The 24,099-nt window shown below is 37.7% G+C and overlaps 3 protein-coding genes and 2 non-coding genes across 5 annotated transcripts; 1 reads left to right on the top strand and 4 right to left on the bottom strand.

Moving 5' to 3' along the window:
- Positions 1-51: 51 nt before the first annotated feature.
- LOC114534630 (dnaJ homolog subfamily C member 27-like) lies at positions 52-3,216 on the bottom strand. The gene is made up of 7 exons (XM_028556101.1): positions 2,991-3,216; positions 2,814-2,896; positions 2,535-2,604; positions 1,989-2,153; positions 1,682-1,798; positions 318-478; positions 52-187 (listed from the first exon to the last, which is right to left on the bottom strand). Exons 1-7 carry the CDS (start codon positions 3,063-3,065, stop codon positions 64-66), a joined length of 795 nt encoding a protein of 264 aa, XP_028411902.1. The 5' UTR covers positions 3,066-3,216; the 3' UTR covers positions 52-63.
- Positions 706-824, bottom strand: LOC114534639. The gene has a single exon (XR_003688149.1). It is a non-coding gene; the product is annotated as a 5S ribosomal RNA (ribosomal RNA).
- LOC114534638 lies at positions 1,174-1,292 on the bottom strand. Its single transcript, XR_003688148.1, has one exon. It is a non-coding gene; the product is annotated as a 5S ribosomal RNA (ribosomal RNA).
- A 2,809-nt stretch (positions 3,217-6,025) lies between the features above and the next one.
- On the bottom strand, positions 6,026-8,598 carry LOC114534626. The gene has a single exon (XM_028556093.1). The coding sequence runs from the start codon at positions 8,279-8,281 to the stop codon at positions 7,319-7,321; it is 963 nt and encodes a 320-aa protein (XP_028411894.1). The 5' UTR covers positions 8,282-8,598; the 3' UTR covers positions 6,026-7,318.
- A 9,906-nt stretch (positions 8,599-18,504) lies between these two features.
- Positions 18,505-19,510, top strand: LOC114534601 (zinc finger protein 239-like). Its single transcript, XM_028556063.1, has one exon. It carries the CDS (start codon positions 18,505-18,507, stop codon positions 19,384-19,386), a length of 882 nt encoding a protein of 293 aa, XP_028411864.1. The 3' UTR covers positions 19,387-19,510.
- Positions 19,511-24,099: the final 4,589 nt, after the last annotated feature.

Genomic DNA, 24,099 nt, shown 5'->3' with positions numbered 1-24,099 from the left:
AGAACCATATTAACTATGCTAAATGACCGATGATAATTTAAATATCTTTCTAAAGAAGGGATCTTATTTAAGAAGAGCTTTTCGTGCGTCGACAAGCACCTTGAAAGCCTCCTCTGACCCCGGAGCAACACTTTTATCTGGATGTATCAACATCGCTATCTTTCTGTAGGCACGATTAATATCTTCCCTACAAGGAAGAAGATGATGACTTTGTTTACATTAGTGTAACATATACGAGATAAACATCCAGTGGCAACAAACAGGGGGGTCACTTCAGGGGCAGCTTCCCCCATGGCGCAATGTACAGACATTCTAACCTGCTTGCTCCATATTGAATTCCCAATCTCTCATAATTGTCTTTGGCTTTGACTAATCTCTGTATGGCTTCGGCTTGTTCCTTTGTATAACCCACCGTTGTAGTCACACGGGCTGCCTTCCCCCCGTTTTCTATTGTCTTTATTACTTCTTCAAATAACGTCTGAAAAATACGAGGTCGAGGAATACATGTTTTATAAATAATTCATCTCTGAATATTTTAAGCTACAGGAAACCATACATGAAGCATATGCAGGTAAAAGCGCCCGTTTAGCCCGGTCTAGTGCCGCTGCGCCGTGCGAAAATAACAATAGTGGCTGTAGCCAAACGGGAGATAAAATTCTACGCTAATTCACAAGGATGATGCGGCGATGAAATACCCAAACAAAAAGTCTACAACACGAAGTATTCCCAGGCGGTCACCCATCCAAGTACTAACTTCGCCCGACCAGGCTTAACTTCGGTGATCGAACGAGAACCGGTGTCTTACTGGTGGTATGGTCGTAGACACTAGAAGGCTTCAATTAGGCCATATAAAGGCACTGCAGTCACTGATCATTTCAATGAACATTTCGGGATAAAGTAATGCTATTTAATCCTCACAAATAGGTTTTTTTGGTTTTGTTTTTTTAAGCCATATAATGCTTCACGAGTACCACAGTTAACCGTGTTAAGAGCAGATTAAATATATTACTTAAATCGATTTGGTAATTGCTGGGATGTACAGCTATTTAGACTGTGCGAACTACTTGCAAATTAACATAGATGTACTTATACTCTTCATTGTGTTACAAATAAATTAATTCGAATATATCTAAAAGATTTGTTGCCTTTACTTTAGTGTGGTCAAACAGAAAAAGTCTACAACACGAAGTATTCCCAGGCGGTCACCCATCCAAGTACTAACTTCGCCCGACCAGGCTTAACTTCGGTGATCGAACGAGAACCGGTGTCTTACTGGTGGTATGGTCGTAGACACTAACTTACGTCAATTAGGCTATATAACCGTCATTCAGTCACTGATCATTTCAATGAAAATGTTGGAATAAAATCATGCTATTTACACCTCATAATTAAAGTTGAAATTGACTGTTGTACAATCCAAGTGTTAAATATGATGGGAGTATCGATTTCTTACGTTCAAATTAGTTTAACATATCTGTGACCTGTTCCTGCAAGGTTCTGGTGTATTGAACACATTTAAAACTATATTTTTTTACCATTATCTTTAGTACTCATGTTGTACATTCCGTGACAACCTTATTAAAATTAGCTGTATAAAGAAAGGTAAAAACAACCATGTTGTTCCTGGTTGATGGAAACAGGAAAACATTAGCAATCAAAAGCAAACTTAAATTTATATTACCTGGAACATTTTGTTAACACCATCACCAGTCTGTGCTGAAGTTTCAAAATAATAAAAGCCACAATTATTTGCCCCTATCCGGCCAGTACTTTCATCTACCACTCTTGATTTATCGGTCTAAAAAGAGGCAAAATTATACGGAAACCTGTCAGTGAGGATAATTTGCCATATTTTGTTATGTTACTTTTGACATCATATGTGGCTAAAGTGTGAGCGGTGGATGGGAGGTTTGCTCCCCTCCCTAGCTCTAGCCAAGACTGAGCAGGATTCCTGATAAGCTGGACATTTTGTTAAGTTATAATTTCACCTTGTTGGCACAAACAACAAAGACAACTTTGTCCATATCTGTGGGATCTCCAATCTCCTTCTTCATCTCATTCAGCCATGATTGTAAACTGTCAAAACTTTGTTGACTTGAGACATCAAATACCAGTAGGACACCTTGAGTATCTTTGTAAAATTCATTGCGAACCTACCAATAATCACAGTAACCACAATACAACTGTTATCTCAGCCCATTTAATTTAGCCACTAGTTTAAATTGCTGTTGCACCATGTTGAAGTTGGCCTGCATACACATGCACACTTACACACTGGATTCATCCATGCATTAATTATAGTTGTTTTATCATTTAAGAGGGCTGAAGTAAAATTTGGAGAGGTTTAACATTTATTTGAGATACCAATATCACACGATGGGATTCCAACCTCTCTTGGTGAAGCTCCCTGTGGATGTAAACGCTGGGTGCAAACCTTTCTCGTTTTTCCAAGGACCACATTTTATTACTTTTCATTGTGTTATCCTATATACTTCATATTATTTTGAAATTACAAAGGCTACACCAAAATTTACCTCATAAAAAATAGGATGACCAGCCATATCAAATATATTCACTTTAACTTCTTTTTCATCTATGAAAACCCTTTTTGAAACAAAATAATAAATTAATATTTATCAACTTTGACATTTTGCAATAATTGCATTGACTTATTTTTATGCGAAGTAATAACGGAATCTATGAATTACTAAATTGATAAATTTTCTAAAAGGATAAACTATATGCAAGGCTCAGACTGAATTATCAAAGGAATCAAGTCAACTATAAATTTTAAAAAACCCGTTTTAAAATACCTTGTAACTCCGTAATCAATTCCGATGGTCGCCAGGTACTTGTTTACAAATCTCTTCTCACAATATCGCTTGATAATACAGCTCTAAAGAAACAGATTAATAAACATTTATCAAACAAGCCTTCAAAAATCGTCCATATTTAAAGAAAGAGTGATAGAGACATCAACTATTTCAAACCTTGCCAACTTCAGCATCACCCATGCTGACAATCTTGATCCTGGTGGAATGCTTAAAGTTATTTTGCAGATCCATTTATGAAGACAGCGCGCTCATCCGTCGCTAAAACAAGCACCAGGGTAGTTCGCAAACGGCTCACAACTTAGATGACAAATACAAGCCATTTTGGCTCGGTTTTCTTGTCAAGATTTATTTCAAAACTTCCAAAATCACTCCATATTTTCAAATTTTATTGCCGTTGCCTCGCAACACCCGCGTTTAGGGTTGGAGGAATGGATACTAGCATATCAATTAGCTTTGCTTTTCCACGATGACGTCATGACCAGTGGTCATGACGAGTTTGCCGCCATTTTTTGGTATTTTTTCAGTTTCAAAATCGTTAGCGCAAAGAGGCTATTATAGCTCAGTGAAAGAGGCCGACATGGCGGCATACACCGGCTCGATCCGCCAAAGCGACGCGATTTTTACGAATTTTTCAGCTTTCAAAAGCTGCTAACTTTGACAATGTTGTGATATTCTTGGTAATTACTGAATGATAAAACATGTTGACTGGTCTGGTGCCCATATCTCTCAAAATGTTCTTTCAGAATTGAATTGATTTGCTTCTGAAATTGCAAAATTCGCGTAGCGTTAGCGCCAGAGTCGCGTCCAGTTTGTGTGGACCTAAAGACCTCGTCTGTCCCCTGCACGGCCTCACGTACAGTTTGTGTGGACCTAAAGAACTCGTCTGTCCTCTGTACGTCCTCATGTACAGTTTGAGTGTACCTAAAGACCTCGTCTGTCGGTCTGTCCCCTGTACTTCCTCACGTACAGCAGTGAGACGAAAAATTGTTGACTCCAGAACTGGTGACCTAACAGTATATGCATGTCACACAAAATCAAAGAGTACTCTTATATTCTAAATTGGAAAAAAAGACACGATACTTGGGATTTTAATAAACATTTAATCTTTTCTCCAAATAAAACAATATACATATATTAGTATATATACATAAATAGGTATGCATTATATATTAAAATTTTACGAACGTAACAAGTGTTAGCCTCCTGAGTATTATATTAAAATTACTAATACCGTACAATAAAGTATTTACATGTGCTAAGACACGAGCCGATATAGTCGGCATGCATCAATGGTAAAATCGGTCGACATGCATGAGTCCTTTTACAATGCGTGTTAAATTTTTCTAATTTGTAAAGTTCATATCAAACTCTTTCCCTATTGAGATGAACATTTGCTCAAACTAGTGTCCAGTTTTTTTCTGTCACAAAATGCGCACCTTGTAAAACAATATGGTGTCTAGACCAAAGCGCACATTATGCAAACCTCAACGTTTTGTCCACGAATTTGCGGTTCGATGTGGAAAAAATCATTTAAACGGGAGGCGAAAGACAATAACCTCTACGAGGTTGAGATTAAAGAGGTTGATCAAAAAAATAAACGTGTTCGTACGCATTTTAAAGGATACGATTCGCGTTTTGATGAATGGCGACCCTATAGGCTATGGGAAAGATAATATATTTCCCGTTTCTTCAGCATGAAAAGCCTCGTGTTTTGGCCGCCGCTTCAACATAGACGATAGAGTCGATAATATAAACAACAATAAAACCTTTTGATTAAAATTCGCTCTTACACGCGCAGGTATAGCCGATGTGAACGATATTAATGTCCCTTATTCCAGCATATTATATATATATACACAATATATCAATAAGAAAATCACTGTAGCAGCGTAGGCTATTGCCAACGCTATTTACAGTGTATATTTAGACAGCATTTGTCAGGCTTAAAATTTGTCAAAATATACACAACTGTGGTATTATACAGTACTATATTAAAGCATACAAGGTGAAAATATAAAATTCCCTTGCCTGCTTATCTCGTAAGTAAACGGCGGGCCTCCATTCCGATTGTGTTCACATCACCAACAGCAGAGACTGCATTAATCAATGTGTGAACAACATATGTAAATGCCGACCAATGTCGCAAAATACCTACAGTTCATGGCCATCGGTCCGAAGCTAATTCACGTTGAATATGTACGAAATTCATATCAAAATACGCGCCAAAACATGTAGATTTCAATTCCGAATGTAAGGAAAAGAAATATTGTATAGTGGAAGCAGTACGAGGAGTTTTCCCGCAACTTCCGCTCTAAACGGCGATTTTTGACCAATTTTCTTATATAGCCCGCAACATTCAACCCCCAAAGTCCGACTCCGGGATACGACGAATCTTTACCAAAAACAATAAATAATGTGTGGCATAGGTCTAAATTTAATAATCCGCGTGTAAGTGAAAGATAGCTTCAGTTTCTAAGGCACACGAACAGAAAAAGCGCTTATTTTGGACGAGTTTGTATTGCGCACTGCTGGGGGTATCATCGCTTGTAACGCGATATAGACTATTTGTATAGCGAGAGTTTGATATGTGAAGAGTGTAACCATAAGATAAAACAGCTCAAAATTTAAGAAAAATAATTTTGAACTTCATTACATTATTGCCATCTTATCCTAACGTCGTAACGAATCTATCGGTTTGCACTCATTTTGCATTGCTGCGAAAAATGATAGTTAGAAAATGCTTTCATGTAAACGACGTTCGTGTGAACATATAGCTGTAGGTTTAAATTGATGTTTTTAGCAAAATTGATAGGACATTTGTGCTCAAATTTTAAAAGTCACCCCTACTAAAATCACTGCGAGTGCGTGTGCTCTTTTGCTCAGGAGATTAAAGTTAATATATGCATGTTGTCAAGACGATCAGAAAAGAGTAAAATTGAACCACTTGCCTTACGGCAAAAGGTCCCCAATACCGAAAGTGATTCGGCAACACAACGTCGTAGTTTTTGCTTTTCCAAACCAAAATATATATAGTTGATTTTTTGAAATATTCTTGAAGATACGGACAGTGCATTTTCACTCGTCTGCTGCATGCAGTGGCGTAGCCAGCATCGATAATTGGGGGGGCCCATATTCATATATTCATGTTAACAGACTGTAAAGACAATTGATTTGAAAAGAAATTAAACCTGCGTATCACGAATATATGAATATTGGCCCCCCCAATTATCGTTCTGGCTACGCCACTGGCTGCATGTCCATAACTTTCAAAATTCCCCTTCCTTTTAAACTCATTGCTTCTGAAGATAGTTGCAGATTAAACTCGTGTTGCCGACTCGCATCCTTTGGGTTTGAACTTTTGTTGTGTATTGTTTGCTGCATGCAAGACCGGAGTTCACCGTATTGGTATTATAAAGATTTAAAACACTGGTTGTCTCTCGTCCGCCGTATCTAAACTTCGGCGACTACAAGACCCGTTTACACTATACCGGATTCACATGGTCACGAAATCAGTTTCAACCGTTTTACGGTATCCCTGTCACCATGCAGAACTTCTTCATTTGACAAACCATGTAAGACAATCATGCTATCATACCTTTGAGGGTAAAACGTGCTTTGACATGGTTAAATTTGATGTCGTGACCATGCGAATCCGGTATAGAGTCCGGACTAAGTCATATTGTTACGGCTTAACGGATAATTTATAAAGCAAACGAATAAAACTAAATATACAAAGCACGGCATGCAACAGAAAATGCATTATTTTGATCACAATTTAAGTAAATTTTTTGTTGTCATTTCACCAGTTTTGTTAGTGACTATATATACAAACACTTGAGCTCAATTCAATGCAATGGAAATCGCAATTCGAGACGGTCCTTTAACTCTGGCCGATATTATAACCGGCCAATATAGTGATTAACAATCAACAAAAGCCTATACGCACGTAAATAATTTGGCGTGTTTGAAATGAGAATGAGGTCAATTTTAAACCAAGGTTATTAGGTTAAGTCAATATTTTATCGACTAGTACGGCTATTGCATGCATGAAGAAGGCATGTTTACATTTAATTTTGAATCGCTAGACGATTGTTTGAATCAGACTGAGAACTACCCGTGCAACGCCGCAAATTTATAATAAAAAGTTTTAGCTAAAATCATGACAATTACCCTTTCTCACGATGACGAATATGTCGCCATTTCTGGGGTACTTTTTTCAAAACCGCTGGCGAAAGACCTTGTAACGGCACCTGTCGTTAATTTTAGGCTGAATGTAATTTTTTAGATCAGAGGAGAAAATTGAAAATACCCCAAAAACGTCATCGTGAAAAAGGCTAATTGACAAACCCTATCTAAAATAAATGATTTGATATAAACCTGCATGAGAGTCCTAACACTCCGTAATCTCTGCAACTTGTATGCCAAATATGAAGAATTTGAACTCGGCCAATCCTAGGATTAGCAAAGATCTTTTTTATGTTCTGTCAGGCTAGAAGCAATCCCACTGGCTCCCGAGACAGGCCCTCTTTGCTCATTGAAAACAACTGCCTGGTTTGTCCACTCACGACAGCACACAGGATTATTGCCGTAGTGCACACTGGCACGATGGTTGCTAGTGCAGGAAACGGCATCGACTCGATTTGGCTTAGCAAACCGATGGCGAACGAAAAACTAAGCACAATCGCTATAACGTACTTGGTCGACTTGAAGAAATACTTGGAGAAGTTCACGACCAATGCTCCGAGGAGAATATCGCCAGTTCCCAGAAACACTTGCGTAGCGCTGCCGAATTTCATCGTGAAGACCGATGGTAGTTCCCACTTATCGTGCATGCGAAACAGATGACATATCAGAGTGTCACAGTTTTCCACACCGACACTAAATAGCGACGGTGCTAAATTCGTGTTGCCAGCCAACACGCAAACATCGTATACAAACGCGGACCACATAAAGATCTGTAAAACAGCAAAGTTTTTGAACTGAACATCTCCCACCATAAGTGTAAATATGACTATGATTGCATTGTTTATTATCCAACGATATGCCGTACTTCCCGAAAAAAACCACACAATTGACAGCAATACACCGAGCGGGTAAGCAATGGCCGGTCGAAACCATCCGTCGAAGGCTATCATAATAAAGGCGACCACCGCCATGTGTTGGATAAAAACTATATAAATCGGGTAATGTCGTAGAGCGACGACCAGAAGCGCCATTATTGCGAAATATGTGAAATTTAAGACGAGGTAATGTCCCAAATGTAAGCGAACTTCCCGCTTTCGTGCCATGTATGTTTGATTGCACTCCTCCGAATCATCGTACACCGAATCGCCGTCGAATTTCGAGTCTAGTTTCATTACTCTCTGTCTCTTGTCGCCGGTCAAAGCACTCACGAATATCAGACAGCTTGTGAAAGCGTCCATGAGCCAAAAATTGTAGTTGATCATCTTGTTAATCCACTTTGAACGACTGAAAGGAAACTAACTGGCCGCTCGTCGTGGATTCAATGTGTTTACTGTGTGTCAAAATGGCTGTCTTTGTCCTAGGGTTTTATCCGGCGTAACTACCAAACAATGAATAATGGTGGGGTATTGTCTTCTTTAAGCCAGATAACACACGTGCTTTCGGGCTACAATTCAATACAGCCAGCCTTTCTCGGGCAATATATGGAATATAAGGTTGTCATATGTAGTCTTGGTGATTAAGTAATAGATTATAAGTGTTGGTATATTGCCTGAGTTTATCAGATAAAGAAAGTTTAAAGACATTAAACGGCTCGACAGCCTTATCTTTCATATATATTTTTATTCAAGAATTCTAGTTCGACAAAAGATAAGCATGCATGCCAATTTCTGGTGGCGATCAGTATTTTGCTTTGTTTTTATTTAACACTATTCATTCAAAACTACATTATTCACGAGTTTAACAAAATTTGAATTGAACAGGTTACTATAAAAAATTGAGGAAAACATTTTCAATTTTCTAAAAGCGGGCACATGCATGCATGTATGCTGGTATAGTGTTTCTTAGTAATCTGTAGTCAAACAAAAATATTAACAGTTTTGCGATCGCTGCGTGAGGAAAAAAATGTTTTTCAAGCACTATTTTAGCCAAATAAAGCCGTGCCGTGCCAATAAATTGAGTGTAATGTAAACGGGGCTCCAAATTTCAAGATCGTATCAAGTGTGCCGGCCATCGTAATAAGTATATAACTGCGTGAAAGGCTCTGAAAGGCTTCCTTGTGTAACGGAGTCGGAGAATTGGGAAAAATCGTCACCGCAGACCGTGACGAAGTTTCCCAAATCCCAAGACCTAAACCTCTGCTTCGCGCTTGATAAGGTAGAGTTCCAGTCGTGTTCGTTGCAATAGTACCATTTGGTTAGCGAAGACAGAACATGTTAACTGTGAATTTGGATTTACTATGATCCCTTCACTTCAAAGGTGGCTCGCGGGGAAGCGAGTTTGCATCACTCACTCATTCCTGGATTCTGGTCAACTATTCATTTGAAGAAATCATCACAGAATTCGTATCTAGTTTCTATGCAATTGATGCAGTAATTAAATGATTGACCTGCGTGATCTTCGTGTACTTCAAAAGTTCTTGTGTTGTGTTGTTGCCATATGTGTTTGTCTGAGACATAAAGACTTGACAAGTGTTACACAATACAGTTGTTGCTCTTTAAAGGCCGTATTATACACGATGCAATTTTTCTCGTAAATGACTTGCCATCTAATTCCACTTTCAAGAGATGTAAATTTGGCAACTATGAAACTTTTGTGCTCATTAACGGAAATTATAAGCAATCCAGTAACCAAGTTTTTTCAACACCCACTAATTTGCATCTCCCAAAAGTAACGTGTAACACAGCCCAAGTGTCAAAATAAAGGTTTTAACTTCTCAATGACAATGTAGTTGCATGAGCACTCCATACAATAAACTGAACAAAACTGCTAGATGCTTTCACCTGAGTTCGCTGTGGGCCTATCCAGTGTTTTGTAGGAGAGTCAGCTGTGCATATAAAAGAACTCAAATTTTGAACATGTTCCCTCGTATGATCAAATTTTCCTCTGTCTTGACTGAAACGAAAAACCTTAGCGACATTATTTAGGGGGCGAGGTGGGGGTTATTGCAGAAGTTGTTTGCCTACCAGTGGCGAAGCCAGCCTGACGATATGCAAATTTTACGTATTATTATCATTATTCATTTCTTTAGAAATTGATTGTTTCACAGTCAATGAACACCAAAATGTTAGCATAGCATGACTAAATTGTCGGGCTGGCTACGCCATTGTTGCCTACATGTCCCAAGCCTGATTCTATAAGTGCAAAATATAAGCGACATGAATACAGAATTCTACACAGCCGGATCTAATACGTTAGTTAATTATACTTCAGTTTATAGGATCATAAGAAAGGTATATATTGCCAGCTATATATCATGCAGTAAAAGCTATATATAATATAGGCGATAGCTAACAACATTAGTTCCCAGACAATGACGTCGTCCTAGACGGTTTAACATCTCAATCCTATTGGTCAGTCTGCTTCTATTGATAGGCAAGTGAACATAAACACACATCTGGCTGTACGACGCGACCTGTTGACCCGTTGTTTCAAATGCATGGCCGATGCAACGTGCACAGCAACAAAGAGTCAAAGACGGACCTGCATGCATTATTCATCATAATTTATTCCAAATATTTCTCTTTATATAGCCATAACGAACCGAACATCTATGTACAAAAAGCTTCTCAGTATCACGTGGCTTTCAACTAGACATTGGGATAGAAAATTCGTAGCTCAAACGACCACTTGCTTGATTTTTTTGAAATGCACCTAATTCAGAAAATGTAATCCGCTGTTGTGGTTTGTGAACATTCAACCTCGAGCTTTAAACCCGTTTGTAATATATAGCTACTCGGCGTATATAAGCTGTTAGCTGTCGCAAAATATGATCGATTGGCTGAGCTATATAGACTGCATGACATGGGATGACTGTATGTTCATGACGGTATTTAGTGAAAACAGCCATTAATACAGTGAAAATATGGGATGAGTATTTAATACATGTTTGCACATTTTATTAGTGTAACGTTCTTGGACGTTATAACTTAGTCAAGCAGTTTTGCACTATCCTAGTGTTTTTATAAAAAAATCTAAACCGATAGCGATATCCATGCAGCCTTCGCCCCCCAGGAGCCGGTTGTTTTATAAAGGCGTTTAGCTTTGAAACTGTGTGCATGGATATAAGCAAAAATCACGACTCTTATGGATCTTATGACGCACTGAACCTGTTCCCTATGCAACAAATATGTACCTCCACTGAAAATTACACTATTAACATCAAAACATTTTAGCTGAGTAGTCGTTCTGAAAAATAAATAATTTTGTTTCATTTTGAACTTATCCGCCATTTAAGCTAAGCGCTTTCGAACAACTAGTCTGAAATTAATTCATGAATTTTCCCCCTTTAATTTCCGCCCCCCTATAATTCAGTCTGTGAGCAGGCTATCGAACAACTGGCCCCTGGATATATTATAAGCTATTATATCATTTCCTCTCGTCATATATGGCTGATAGCCAACTTGGCTTCGCCCTGCTGGCAGTATCAGCTTATATATGCGACTCAACTAGGCTCATAACACAGTTGTTAAGATTTCGTCATCTGAGGATTATATATTATTTGGCATTTCTGAGACATGAACATTCCCTATAAAAGCATTTCATCCCTATATATCATCATACTTTGCGAGCATGTATAGCTGTTTAACGTTTATGCCAACAGCTAGCGTTCTGCTATAGGTTTTTACTCAGTTAGTTGTTTCTAAAGGACAAAGGAAACCTATAGAAACACAGAAGAGCTGTTGATAGATAGAGATTTGCCGAGCACATGGAATAAAAGTGGTTTTGAATATAGGTCACCTGCAAAAAACTCCAAAAATACATTAAACACAATTAATTTTTACATCAGGCCATGGAAACTATGCCGTTCCAACTATAATATCACTCATGCATGCCATCGTTCGCTACAAGACTCGTTTACACTTGCAATTTTAAGCACAGCAAATTTCTTTGGCAAATCTTGTTTGATGTGTGGAATTTGCATCCAATATTTCTCCGTTAATCTAGTTTGTAGCTAACTCCCACTCCACGCCTCGGCAAAGATATATTTGTCACAAAAGTTTGTGACTGAATGAAATTTGGCCGTTTAAAACTTTGCGTTTGCATGTGCGAGCAATGGCTAACAGCAGATTCGACAAGTCTTTCCCGTTACTGAATTCACATTGGTTACTTAAATTTATGTTTTTATTCCCTTCTAAAAAATGTTGCATTTATATAATATATATCTCAGGATCAAAGCTATATATAGAAATTTTATCTTCTCATGGATTACTGTTTTGTACCCTGGGTATGGCTTTTGCTGTTTTACTCATGAAAGCTATGAAAGGCAATTTGCAGGTACATTGACATTGTATAATTCATCGTGCAATCAAATTATGTTCAGGCCAGTTTACACTTGCAAATTTTGCCGCGATTTTATTTATGTGTGATTTTCTTCTTTTGATAGATGTGAACGAGTGAACAAGTTACTGATGTTAAAATATAGGAGTTCATCCACGTGCATCAAGACATTCATAACTTTTTGCTTGTTCACATAAATAAAAAAAATATCGCACATACTGAAATCGCAAGCAAAAATAGCAAGTGTAAACAACCCATGCAACAACCCCTCAAGGGATTTGAGAGAGTTCATAAAAGAATGTCAGCTTTATACATGTATATATACAGCATATGATACTCTGAATAAACGTGAAATTTAGCAGTAGGAATAAGTTTTCATCGCACATGGCGACGTGACGAAGACGATTCGGTGAAAAACTGTCTCGAGTACAATTAACTCTATGTATATCGCCATACATCAAAGGACATATTTTATGCATGCACACGCATAACACACGATCTCGTCTCGCATGTAAACAGAAATATTTAGCCAATGACCAATTAGTTTTAGACAAAGCTCCCTGCTAGGGACGAAATTAAGTTGTTAAAAGAACATTAAACATAATGTCAATAAACCCCGAGCATGCATAAACAAAATATACTTGAACGAGCTGAATAATTTATGTCCCTGAATGACTGAAAGAAGAATAATTTTGTTGTGTTATTGAATAAAACGTTTAAAAAATAGAAATAGAAATATCCCAGGAGTTATGAGAAGAGACGTTCTTTTAATACTTTGTTTTATATCAGGACATAGGCATATATACCTATATATAGCCAACCACTTCGTTCAAAGCGAACGTTTAAAGTCTAAAAGAAAATAATATTGATGCAGGAAAATCTATGAAAATTTAAAACAGCAAAGTCGCAGCGAAACTCTAAGCTATGGCTATAGGCGCGAAATGGGCAACTCATATAGTGCATATTAATTGCTATAATACATCAGAGTCACATGCATGCATGAACACATTAGTGGTATATATGTGATTTAACCTTCCTTTATTTTCCCGCGCCCAAAATGGCTTCGTATAATCTTGCGTTTTGATTGACTTAAATGACTTTGAACGAATAAGTAAAGATGCAAAAAAAAGGACACCTCGTAACCTTTCGCTGGCTGCCTATATTGCATCAATCTCACGAGGAGGTTTTGTGATCAATCCAAGAAATGATCTTATATACTAAAGCGCGATCGATATGCTTCAATGCATTAATTGCTGAAATCATTTAATCCGAACTGAAGTTTTTCGGCTACAATATTAAACTTTCGCGCAAAACCGTAAACGAGCCAGTTTGTGTATATGCCGTCAAGATATTGTATACCTTGTGTATACGTCGTCAAGATATTGTAGGGAAGACCTCCGCCAAAAGTTATGACATTTAGTTTAGGGTAAGATCTTTATCATGCATACGCATTTTGCCATCATATAAAGCATTCAAAATTCGAGCCGAATTATTGCCCTCTGTTTTTTCACGCTTCTGAAATACGCCGCGCGTTTGTTTTGTCTCATGCAAAGAAGTTGAAAACGCTTTGAAATTTTGCAAACAGATGGCTAAAAGTTGAGACAAAATTAATAAAACTTGCGACAGCATGCAGACCTTCAAGTCTTCGGAGTGTCTCAAAATACAAAACAATCTCCCCAAAATAGCACTCTAAATGTCATTCCAAAGTACTTAAGCATTCTTGAAAAGTTTTTCTTCAGGATAATACACGCAATTCGGTGTTTTATATGAACAAGGAAGCAATACAATGTATAGAGAGACGTGAGTTATTCAATTCTTTAACAAGTCAATTACGAAGCACTCATAAAAAATTTAGGCACTCTCAAACATATGGGCACAGCTTGGCAACCCGAGGTATATATAGATATATATTATACACTCATTTTATGTCAGCCACGACTTTAAGAAGCGCTTTGAGCTTTGGACAGTCACGATTTGACGAGGTTTCCTGCTAACGGCTATACTGCAACGCTAACTATATACTTTTGTATATTTCCTGCAAGCTTGATGCAAACCGATCGACTCTTTGTTTATTAAAAGAAATTTAGAAAATATTGAAAGCGCTTTTGACGGTTAACTGAAAGAAGCAAGAAGGATTTTACATCTTTTGAAAAAGTAAGTACATATTGAAACAAGTTTTTAGTGAATTTATATTTTGAATGTATCGTTTTTAAATCATTTACGTTAAGATTGACCAGATATTTTGATAAGGAGCACTTGGTCATGCATATATAAGACCTTCGTAATCAAATACTGATAAGCCAAGGGCTGCATATGTTGATCTCACCATTCAGAAAGACGAAGCATGCACAATTATATTAGACTTTACTCAATACATATAATCCAAGGGCACTTTAATATTGACTATCAAGATTAATAACTATTTACTGATATAGAGTTTTTTCACGAAGTCAGGGGAGGCGATATAGCAACCTTTTGTACACATACATAATTTCATTAACTAATACTTTTTGCTTGATCACACATGACTGCTTGTGTATGATCGAACTTATTCAGCATCTGTCATGATTCTTAAAAGCGGCATATATGAAATTGGCAATCATTAGCGTAAAAAACGTCCTTGGTGTTAATGGATTGTATTATAAAGAAGACTAAACTCACTTCGCTGTATTATTATAAATGTTATATAGGTGCTGTGTATTTTAAATTTGATTGGTTCATTCGTAGTCACCTGACTTTAAATAAATGCAATGTTTCCTAACAGGGAGACAAGAGAAAAATTCTTGCCCGCATATTGTCATAACAAAGTATAGTGGGTTTTTTTTAGATAAAATTGTTGTGAAACATGTATGTTTTTGTCAGTTCCTATATAACAAAGCACTTAATGTACACTACCTCGCGAAATAGTGAGTTTTAATTTGCCTCGAGTCTCCGGCAATGTTTACCTGGGAAAACAAAACTCACTATTTCACTCGAGAGCATATATTAAGTGTATATTGTTATATAGGTGCTGTGTATTTTGAATGTGATTGGTTCATTCGTAGTCACATGACTTTAAATAAATGCAATGTTTACCGCCTGGGAAACAAGTGAAAAATTGTTGCCCGCATATTGTCAGAAATTGTCGTGTAACATGTATGTTTTTGTTCCTATATATAACAAAACACTTAATGTTCGCTATACCTCGGGAAATAGTGAGTTTTGTTTTCCCTCGAGTCTGAATGTTTCCCTCGACTTCGTCTCGGGAAACATTCAGACTCTTGAGAAAACAAAACTCATTATTTCCCTCAGGAGCATACATTAAGTGTATATTATATGCATGCATCCTCACTAACGTTCCTTCCATTATACACGAGCTGAAATACTGCATTACTGAGTTTGATCGAACATGTATTGCATGGGAAATCCATTTTGGTCACGATAATTCGTTGTAGATTGAATGTGTTTTTATTCCGCGCTGGATTTCTCCCAGCAGATGGCCAATTGTCAATTTTTGTTCGAGATTTTTCCATTTCACTTAAAACGACTATATTGGTTCATCTCCATATATCCTATACATGCATACATGAACTGTAAATGGTCGATCGCAAATGGTCGGTTCTGGGTCAGGGAAAGCCGGATATAGCGACATCCATGCACGGCCACTATACTTGACGTTTTTCAAATATTGATAAAGTGCTCTATATTATATGAGCCGTATAATCCCCGAGCCGGTGCGGAGCACCGTGCGAGGGTACTAATTCCGCCCGGGGATTTTAATTACGCCCGGGAATGCAAATGCGAAATGAAAGTTGTCCGCCATTATGTCGTGGACGTTGGGCGTTTTTGTAAGTTATGCGCATGCGTGAGTTTATGACGTGACATTTTGAAATACAACTTTTTTAAAAATATTTTTTATTTGGATGGTTTTGAAAATATACGAAAAATTCAGCCGTAAAATTGATTAAAATATAATGTGAAAGATGCCTTCGGATAGAAAAACTTTGATTCGAACGGATGGTAAAAAATCTTCGATTTTGAAGCATTTTTTAAGTGTTTTTGAACAGGTAAATGGTTAGGTTTTGTATTTTAAAGTATGCATTGCAAACCTACAAGTATTTTGTAAGTTTATTTGTGGACTCAACAAACGTATCGACACCTGAATTTATTCGTCAATTTCGTTAAAATTATTTTGATTAGGAAAGCATTTATTTTTAAAGCTGAATCTGTTAAAGAAATTGAAATTTCGCTAAAAATTTTTGTACAATATTTAAAACTATTTGCAGCACAATTAATGAATTATGTTTACAGTGTAGTTGAATTTGATAGCTCGAAAGTCGACTCTATAATTGTATTTGATATAGGATTTTACTTTTACAACTTCGAACATTCAACAGAAACGAGTATTACAGAATTTAGAATATGGAAATATGTTTATTCCTTCAGGCGAGGGGTTGCTGCATGCATGTATTTCTAGTACAGTTATCGATAAGAAAGATGCTAAGATATACCGGCTCTACTCTAAGAGTACGCTTAGGCTTAATCACGTTAAGATCATTTTCAGGCAGACTGCATGTGCATGGATAGCGATTAATCAGCCTTCGTTTACATCCGACTTGAAGAATATGAGAGTATATAGCTAGTCAGTGGGGAATGCATTCAAGGAAGAGTGATTGCTTTACATAAAATCGCATGCTGATATAGAACTCTTCCAATTCACCAGTCTGAAAAGCATTCAATGGATATCGATGATTCTTGGGGATCATTGCCCTCTTATGGCGACATTGCTAGAGAGATATTGTAAGCAGCCGTTGATATAGCAAAACACAAAATAACACATGTTTTGTCTGTCGTAATGGATGACAGAATCAATTTTGGACTTGCGGGAACCAGTCTATATATAAGATATACACTAAACTGAAATTAATCCATATTCTGTGATGTTCATTCCTAGAATACTCAGTTTGTTGGAAAAGTTTTCCTGCATGCAGGAGATCATTGACACCAGAATATGCATGCGTACATGTCAGTAATGCTCAACTAAACTATCTGATACGAGAACCAGCTAGGTAGAAATGATTGTGCTTCAACAGTCCAATGACACAAAAAACACTTTTCTCTAAAATATAGCCCAACGTTAAGATGCCAAGGTCATTTCTTGTAAAATTAAAGCCGTCCATGGATAATTTGATAGGTGAGTACGCCGTGAAAACTCCACCAGTTCACCAATTTGATCACTGACTTCCACAATACATAAGCGTCCGATTTTAATGGCTGCATGTGCGAATAGCCTTTAATTGTATCCTCGAAATATTTCTCATATTTTTTTGTAGACAAACAGAACAGGACAAACTCCCAGCCATCTTCAGACATATCGTACAATTTGCCACCTGAAATTTTTCATCCAGACATAGCGAGGTCTTTACGTAGCCACAGCCAATCAAGTTCATCAATTGGTGTGAAATCGCATCTTGGCAACGAATCAGCATTCCACGCAGTCACGCCACAACATCACGTCGGGTCAGCCTTCGAGATAGTGATACCCACACCGCAGTACCGCATGCCGTATTATATGGGATGGGAACAACATGGCTGGTTGCCAAGCAACAATCACGCGTGGTACTCTCCCGTCAATACATCTCCTGTGAATGACTTACAGTTGAGATGGCCATGGGAAGCGCATGGTAAGTTATATTACTGGCTGTAGTTTATATCTGAACGGACTTTGTGATTGGTTTGCTCCAACAAAAAGGAGAATATGAGATAGACACAAAGTTTGTGGGTCAGGGTATAGGGAAGGCAAGAACAATACAAGCTCGCTCATGTTTTAACATTATCTGAAGAAATTGCGAAACTATTCGATAAATATTTTTTCATTACATACTGTTGGCGAGTACACAAAGTATTGTACTGAACTGAATTTGACTTATTCAGTCTCTATTAGTATATTTTACGATCAGGGTGACGCTAGGGAAAATGCATTACTGCATTTTATTATTATATCATTATACTAAAACGTTTATCGTAGGTGAACCAGTGCATTCTGAAGACAAGTCATTGGAAAGAAAAAGTCAGAAAGTCAGGTTAGCACTAAACCTTTCTTTGTTCAATCTATAAAAAAGCTCAACGAGTGTAAAAAATGTATTTTTTTTGTTTAAACACGCTGTCAGGAACGATTTCAATAATGAGCTCCTTCTCGCTGATCAGCTTTTCCATACACGTTATCGAAATGAATTACATTCTTTTCTATATTCACAGCGAAGCACCAAAGTTTTCTTCATCATTCAACGAGCTCCTTGCATTCGACGAACCATCTCGAACACATCACCGAGAAAGTTGCAACGCTGAAACTATACCAGCTGCTGCACACAAATTTCAACCGGAATTGCACGCTTCTTTTGATAAACACACTCAGGCACCGACCCAAGCAACGGCAAGCAAAATCCGTAAGCAAAAACAAGGCCAGAATGAAAACTCCCCGGAAAAGAACGAATCATCATCCCTTTCTGAGAAAAGCGCGGGATCCTCATCCTCATCCGGCACTGTCGACGACAAGACCCGATCTTCCAGCAAGTGTCCAGAGAAGCTCCACACGTGCCAGCAATGCAAGAAAACATTCAACCGTGCGTCAAATCTGCGCGCGCACATGAAAACGCATTCCGACTACAGACCGTACAAATGCGACTTTTGCGGCAAAGGGTTCCACCAGAAAATCGACAAACGCATCCATCACTACACCCACACCGGCGAGAAGCCGCATAAGTGCAAGAAATGCGGGCGCGGATTTAAGCAGCTGACCCACCTCAACTACCACATGCGCACGCATTCTGATACACACATGTACCACTGCACGTATTGCGGGAAAGGTTTTAATCAGAAAGGAAATCTTCAGTCTCACATCTACGGACATACCGGGCAGCGCCCCTTTAAGTGCCAAATTTGCAGCAAGGGTTTCACGCTGAGGTCGACCTTGAATACCCATCTCCGCACGCATGCGCCGAAGAAGCCGTTTGTTTGCGAGCATTGTAACAAGGCGTTCTACCAAAAGAATGCTCTGAAAATGCATCACATCGCATCCCATCCTATTGTGAATGGCAAAAGTATTTTGTAACTTCAATACTTTTTGTATTTTAACATTTTTGGTAAATGAAACTTTTCATTGTTGTAATGAGGTAACGCATGGGTTTTTGTAATTAGATAACTGGATGGAAACTGTACACAAACTTCACCGCAGCTAATTGGTTGAAAAATATCAGCATTTAATTTAATTAATCTTGAATAAACGTAGCAAAAAAACCTCGGTAGAAAACTGTGGCCCGCACAAAGGTTTATGCGAACTGCGCGCATATGGAGCTGCGGTAGCGGTAACTCTGCGCGATATTCTTCTTAGGTTACAAGAAAACGAATAACCTTGTTAGTCAACCTAGCTTATATTAACAGCATGCTATAAGAATTCTCAGTAGTGACGTCCTTGGCAATATTCATCCTTATCTTAAAGGATTTTTATATAGCTAGAGTTTGAAATTTGGATTCCGGCAGATCACAAAATTTTTCAGATGGCATAGCATCGTAGCATGTCCAAACGTTAACTCCCCTGTTTTGTCACTCAGGAGCAGGCAAACTGGAGCATTTTGTGCGAAGTCACCTTAGCACCGCTATAAGTATGATAAGCTATATCCAAGGGGATCTTTTGCTGGGAAATGGCCGACAGTATTACCTTTGTTTAGTTTTTTGTTTTAGTTTAGCAATAAAATTTCATTTGGTATCATCCATATTATATTCAATCATTCAGATAGCGTTCTTTTGCAAAAGCACTTTGTACAAAATAAAATGCAAGATAGTAATATAATAAAAGAGAAACAGGATTAGTGACGTAAAGAAATTATTATAATAATCTATAAACTTCGAAGATTAATAAACAGATAGTCTACAGATTTTGTTTACTCTGTGTTTGTTGTAAGGATGTAGTTTGAATATGATATCATGAATTATTTGAAGCCTGGTATGTCGTTTTGCAAAGACAAGTTAAACAAGAATTCTTATTATAAAACCTATCAAAATAACGAAACCAAAATTTATGTACTTCCGGAGCCATTAATTAGTTAGCTCATCACAGGAACGATTTGTTATTTCTAGTTTCGTTTATGATAGCTACATAGTTAATTGCTATATATTCAGTAAATAGATCATCATATTGGTACAAGCAATGCACAGACTCTATATTGCGCAGATTAGATCATCGTGAAATTCAGGATATGAACTAAAACTTCGAAAGCGATTTTTAATGCAAACCTTCGACTTTATAAGGGCCCTCATCCGACACAATAACACTTCAAATAATACCACTTCAGGTGATAAAGACTCTTGTGTTTTTACCTGATATGCATGCGCATTCATCCAACTTGCTACAGCCCTAACAATTAATACGAAGAATGCATTGGTGGCAAAAGTTCAGAGTTTTACTGACATGCAGTAATATTAACTACCAGACACTGACTGGAATATTTCTAGTGACTCAGTGTTCAGGATTCGAAGTTCCTGCAATTTTATTTCAAATTCACAGGAACAATATCTGTTTGTTTTTTACAGGAACCTGCTTTAACCCATTGCTTTGTTTCAGAGTCACGCGCGCGGGTTCAACTTGATTGCTCAACTTTAAAAAATACAAAGAAATACGTTCCGTTTTAGCAATATACGCTTTAGAAAGGAAAAGACATCCCAACAGTTGGGATTCATTGTGAATCATATGACAAAATATATTAAAACTTCCCGACCCCTTGCACCGTTTCCATGCATATCAGCATTGTGTATTATTGGACAGATCACGTATTTTCTGGGAAAATCCCTCTGGGAAAATCCCAAACAAGAAGAAAACGCAATCTTACAATATATCCGGATCACAAATCACCAAAAACATCGAATCTGTTCGTACAGTTTCATCCACAGAGTTTCCATTTCAAACTTGCCGTATGTTCCTCCAAGCTAGGAAGCCATGCATTCTATAATTACGGCTATCTTAAAGTCAACCGTCGGGTTTCTGTGTGGTTTTGCCCGAGATTGTGCAGCAGAAAAACTCAAAGACGGCGGTTTAGCGGATGAACAATTACGTGAAATAATTGTTAAAGATTTGACCGACATTAAATCGAAGCTCGATTGTCTGTCCCTGAAAGACCTCGACAGCAGTTACAGTTTCTTAAAAGATGGCGTAATATTGTTAAGTCTGGCTCTCGATAAGTCGAATGAAGATCAGGAATCGAGCCAAGGTGTTGTAGACGAAGCAACGAGAGTTGGAAAGGTTACTGCATCTAGTATTTTGAGGGCTGCCTTATCACTTCCTGAAGCCATTGAAAGATTGAAGATCTCGTCGAGGGAACGGTTCGTTTCTGCTAAAGATTGTTTCAAAGCATCTCGAGAACGTGCAACTGATGCTTTCAACAACAAATCTCTAAGCATCAAGGATCGAATTATGGCTTGCAAGTTACGCGTAGCAGCTAGAATTCTTGAAATTGGTCTTGAAGACCCGTTGGCTGCAATTGCCTCCTGTCTGTTGTCCCTTAAAGAGCTACATGATTTACCAGCGGTCCGAGAAATGTTCTCAGTTTTTCTCAAAGGTGGACTGAAATCAATGTTTATGAGAGCAGAACGATTGGACAACATAATGTCTGTTTTGTTTACCAATTATGCCTTATATGACTTCGCAATGAAGTATGGAAGCAAATATTCCAACGCATTTACATGGCCGGGAATTGACCTCGCAGATCGACAATTCAATCCAATTCTAAACGTGTTGGATATTTTGACGTCTCATGATGGAAATGCTGTACAGCAGCAACTGAACCGTCTTACGGAAGTAGGATCAGCTTACTTTGCCGTCAACAGTCGTTGTGAGATTATTTCATTGTATGACACCAAATTTACAATTTTCAACCCCAGCACAGGTGAAAGTGAGGAAGTTACGCTAGCAGAAACAACAAAAAGTAATTCCAAGGGGAAGGAAATTGCTGTTGACAGCGAAGACAATGTGTACATTCTTATGTCACGTTCAAAATATGACGTCGTTTCAAGTGCGATAAAGTTGAAAAATCGTCTGTTAGTTTTGTACGTCTTCAAAAGTGACCACGACTTGAAATATAAAAGCGTTTTGGGCACTTTTGATGAAGATGAAACAATAGAAGTGAACGTTGCTGTTGACAAAGATAAAAACATAGTCATGACGAAATTTGGCGACAGAAATGTGTCTGTTTTCGACAGTACGGGGCAGTTGAAATGCCAGTTTAAACGAGATGACAATACACCATGTAGTTTGAGTATTTCCAATGCAAATGACATCATGATATCATCACGTGAACGCAGAGCTGTTCGTATATATTCAACCGAAGGTAATTTGAAAACCACAATAAACTTGCCAGAAGATCACGAGGTCATTCATCTGGCATATCATCATGGCATTCGTAAAATAATTGTGTGGACTAACTATGTCAAGAACGAGTTTGAAGCCCTGTTGTGTTACTCTGAGACAGGCAAACTGGAGCACACTGTGTATTCAACAATGGGAGACGTGTTATTGAGGAGAATCACCGGCCACCCCAGTGGACCTTTCGCTGTCATGTGGGATGATACTGTTACCCTCATTTAAGTGTATGAAGCATTATTATCATCGAGCATATAGTTTGTTTTCTTATATGATAAATATGCAGGACCGACATACAACTTTTAAGATGGCCATCAACAGTGACGCTGTGGCGGATCTAGGGGTAGTCAGGATAAATTACTACAGCTTAAAAACGCAAACGTATTGGTAGATTTTATTTAAAAATATTCTTTGGTTTAAAAATCCATAACCAATAGCGTTGTTATTAAGGTGTTTTGAATTTAAAATTTAGCTGTGTAATTTGTTCTGACTAGTGACTACCCTTAGATCCGTCACTGGCCACCAAAGCAAAAAGTAAGCAAATATTTTTATTTGTAACGTTTCGTCTTTATTATATTCCATATTCCGTCTTTAAAATCGTCCGTAAATATTCATATCGCCAAATATAAAGATAGAACGATTTAAACGAACGGTTTTAAATAAACATCTTTTCGGCTATTTAAAATTAATAGTGAATCTAGCCAAGAACTATCAAAATTTTAGCTTTAGATTTCAATTTTCGTAGTTGCAGTTATATGTCTAAAATGTTATCAGTTGTAAATAAATTATTATTTTTAAAATCTTGTAAAGTTACACGTCCGTGATTTTATAAGTGGGTAACTGCATGGAAATATAAGAGAAAACATACTCCGAAATTAAACATCTTGTAAACTCAAGATATGAGTTGTTAAAAAACAAGACACAATATTCAAGGTGCATGATAATTCGACTCTATTTCAAAGACAAAGTCATTGTCAAACCTGGTTTGACAATGACTTTGAAATAGAGTCGAAATATCACCTTGAATATTGTGTCTTGTTTTTTAACAACTCATATCTTGAATTTACAAGATGTTTAATTTCGGAGTATGTTTTCTCTTATATTTCGCTAAATTGTCTGCTGCATGGAAAACTGTGCATGAACTTTTATCGCGGCAAATTGAAACTGACTTGCTTCGCACAACACCTTATACGAACTGCACGCGTAATGCCTGGTTGGCTGACATGAAAGAATATTTCTACGTCAACAATGACCGATTTGAATACAGAAACAGAAATAAAGACAAATTTAGCTACATCCGGACTATTATCACCGCCCACCATATTTGCTCGAAAAGGGCCTGTGGAGGAGGTAGATCGGTGACAATGACTTGCTCACGACAATTACGAGTAAATGATAGGGCATTGATACTCG

This window comes from Dendronephthya gigantea, unplaced genomic scaffold (genome assembly GCF_004324835.1).
Source record: "Dendronephthya gigantea isolate DGI-Jeju-01 unplaced genomic scaffold, DenGig_1.0 000103F, whole genome shotgun sequence".
Taxonomy (NCBI): domain Eukaryota; kingdom Metazoa; phylum Cnidaria; class Anthozoa; order Malacalcyonacea; family Nephtheidae; genus Dendronephthya; species Dendronephthya gigantea.
The sequence above is the reverse complement of the archived record's forward strand: the minus strand, read 5'-3'. Positions and strand labels throughout refer to the sequence as shown.

Excerpts from the sequence above, each read along its gene's own strand:
- LOC114534630 (XM_028556101.1), bottom strand. The coding sequence starts at position 3,065 with ATGGATCTGCAAAATAACTTTAAGCATTCCACCAGGATCAAGATTGTC. Across the intron at positions 2,897-2,990 it reads GTGATGCTGAAGTTGGCAAG|AGCTGTATTATCAAGCGATA; the intron begins GTTTGAAATAGT and ends CTGTTTCTTTAG. Across the intron at positions 188-317 it reads ATTCAATATGGAGCAAGCAG|GGAAGATATTAATCGTGCCT; the intron begins GTTAGAATGTCT and ends TCTTCCTTGTAG.
- LOC114534626 (XM_028556093.1), bottom strand. The coding sequence starts at position 8,281 with ATGATCAACTACAATTTTTGGCTCATGGACGCTTTCACAAGCTGTCTG.
- LOC114534601 (XM_028556063.1), top strand. The coding sequence starts at position 18,505 with ATGAATTACATTCTTTTCTATATTCACAGCGAAGCACCAAAGTTTTCT.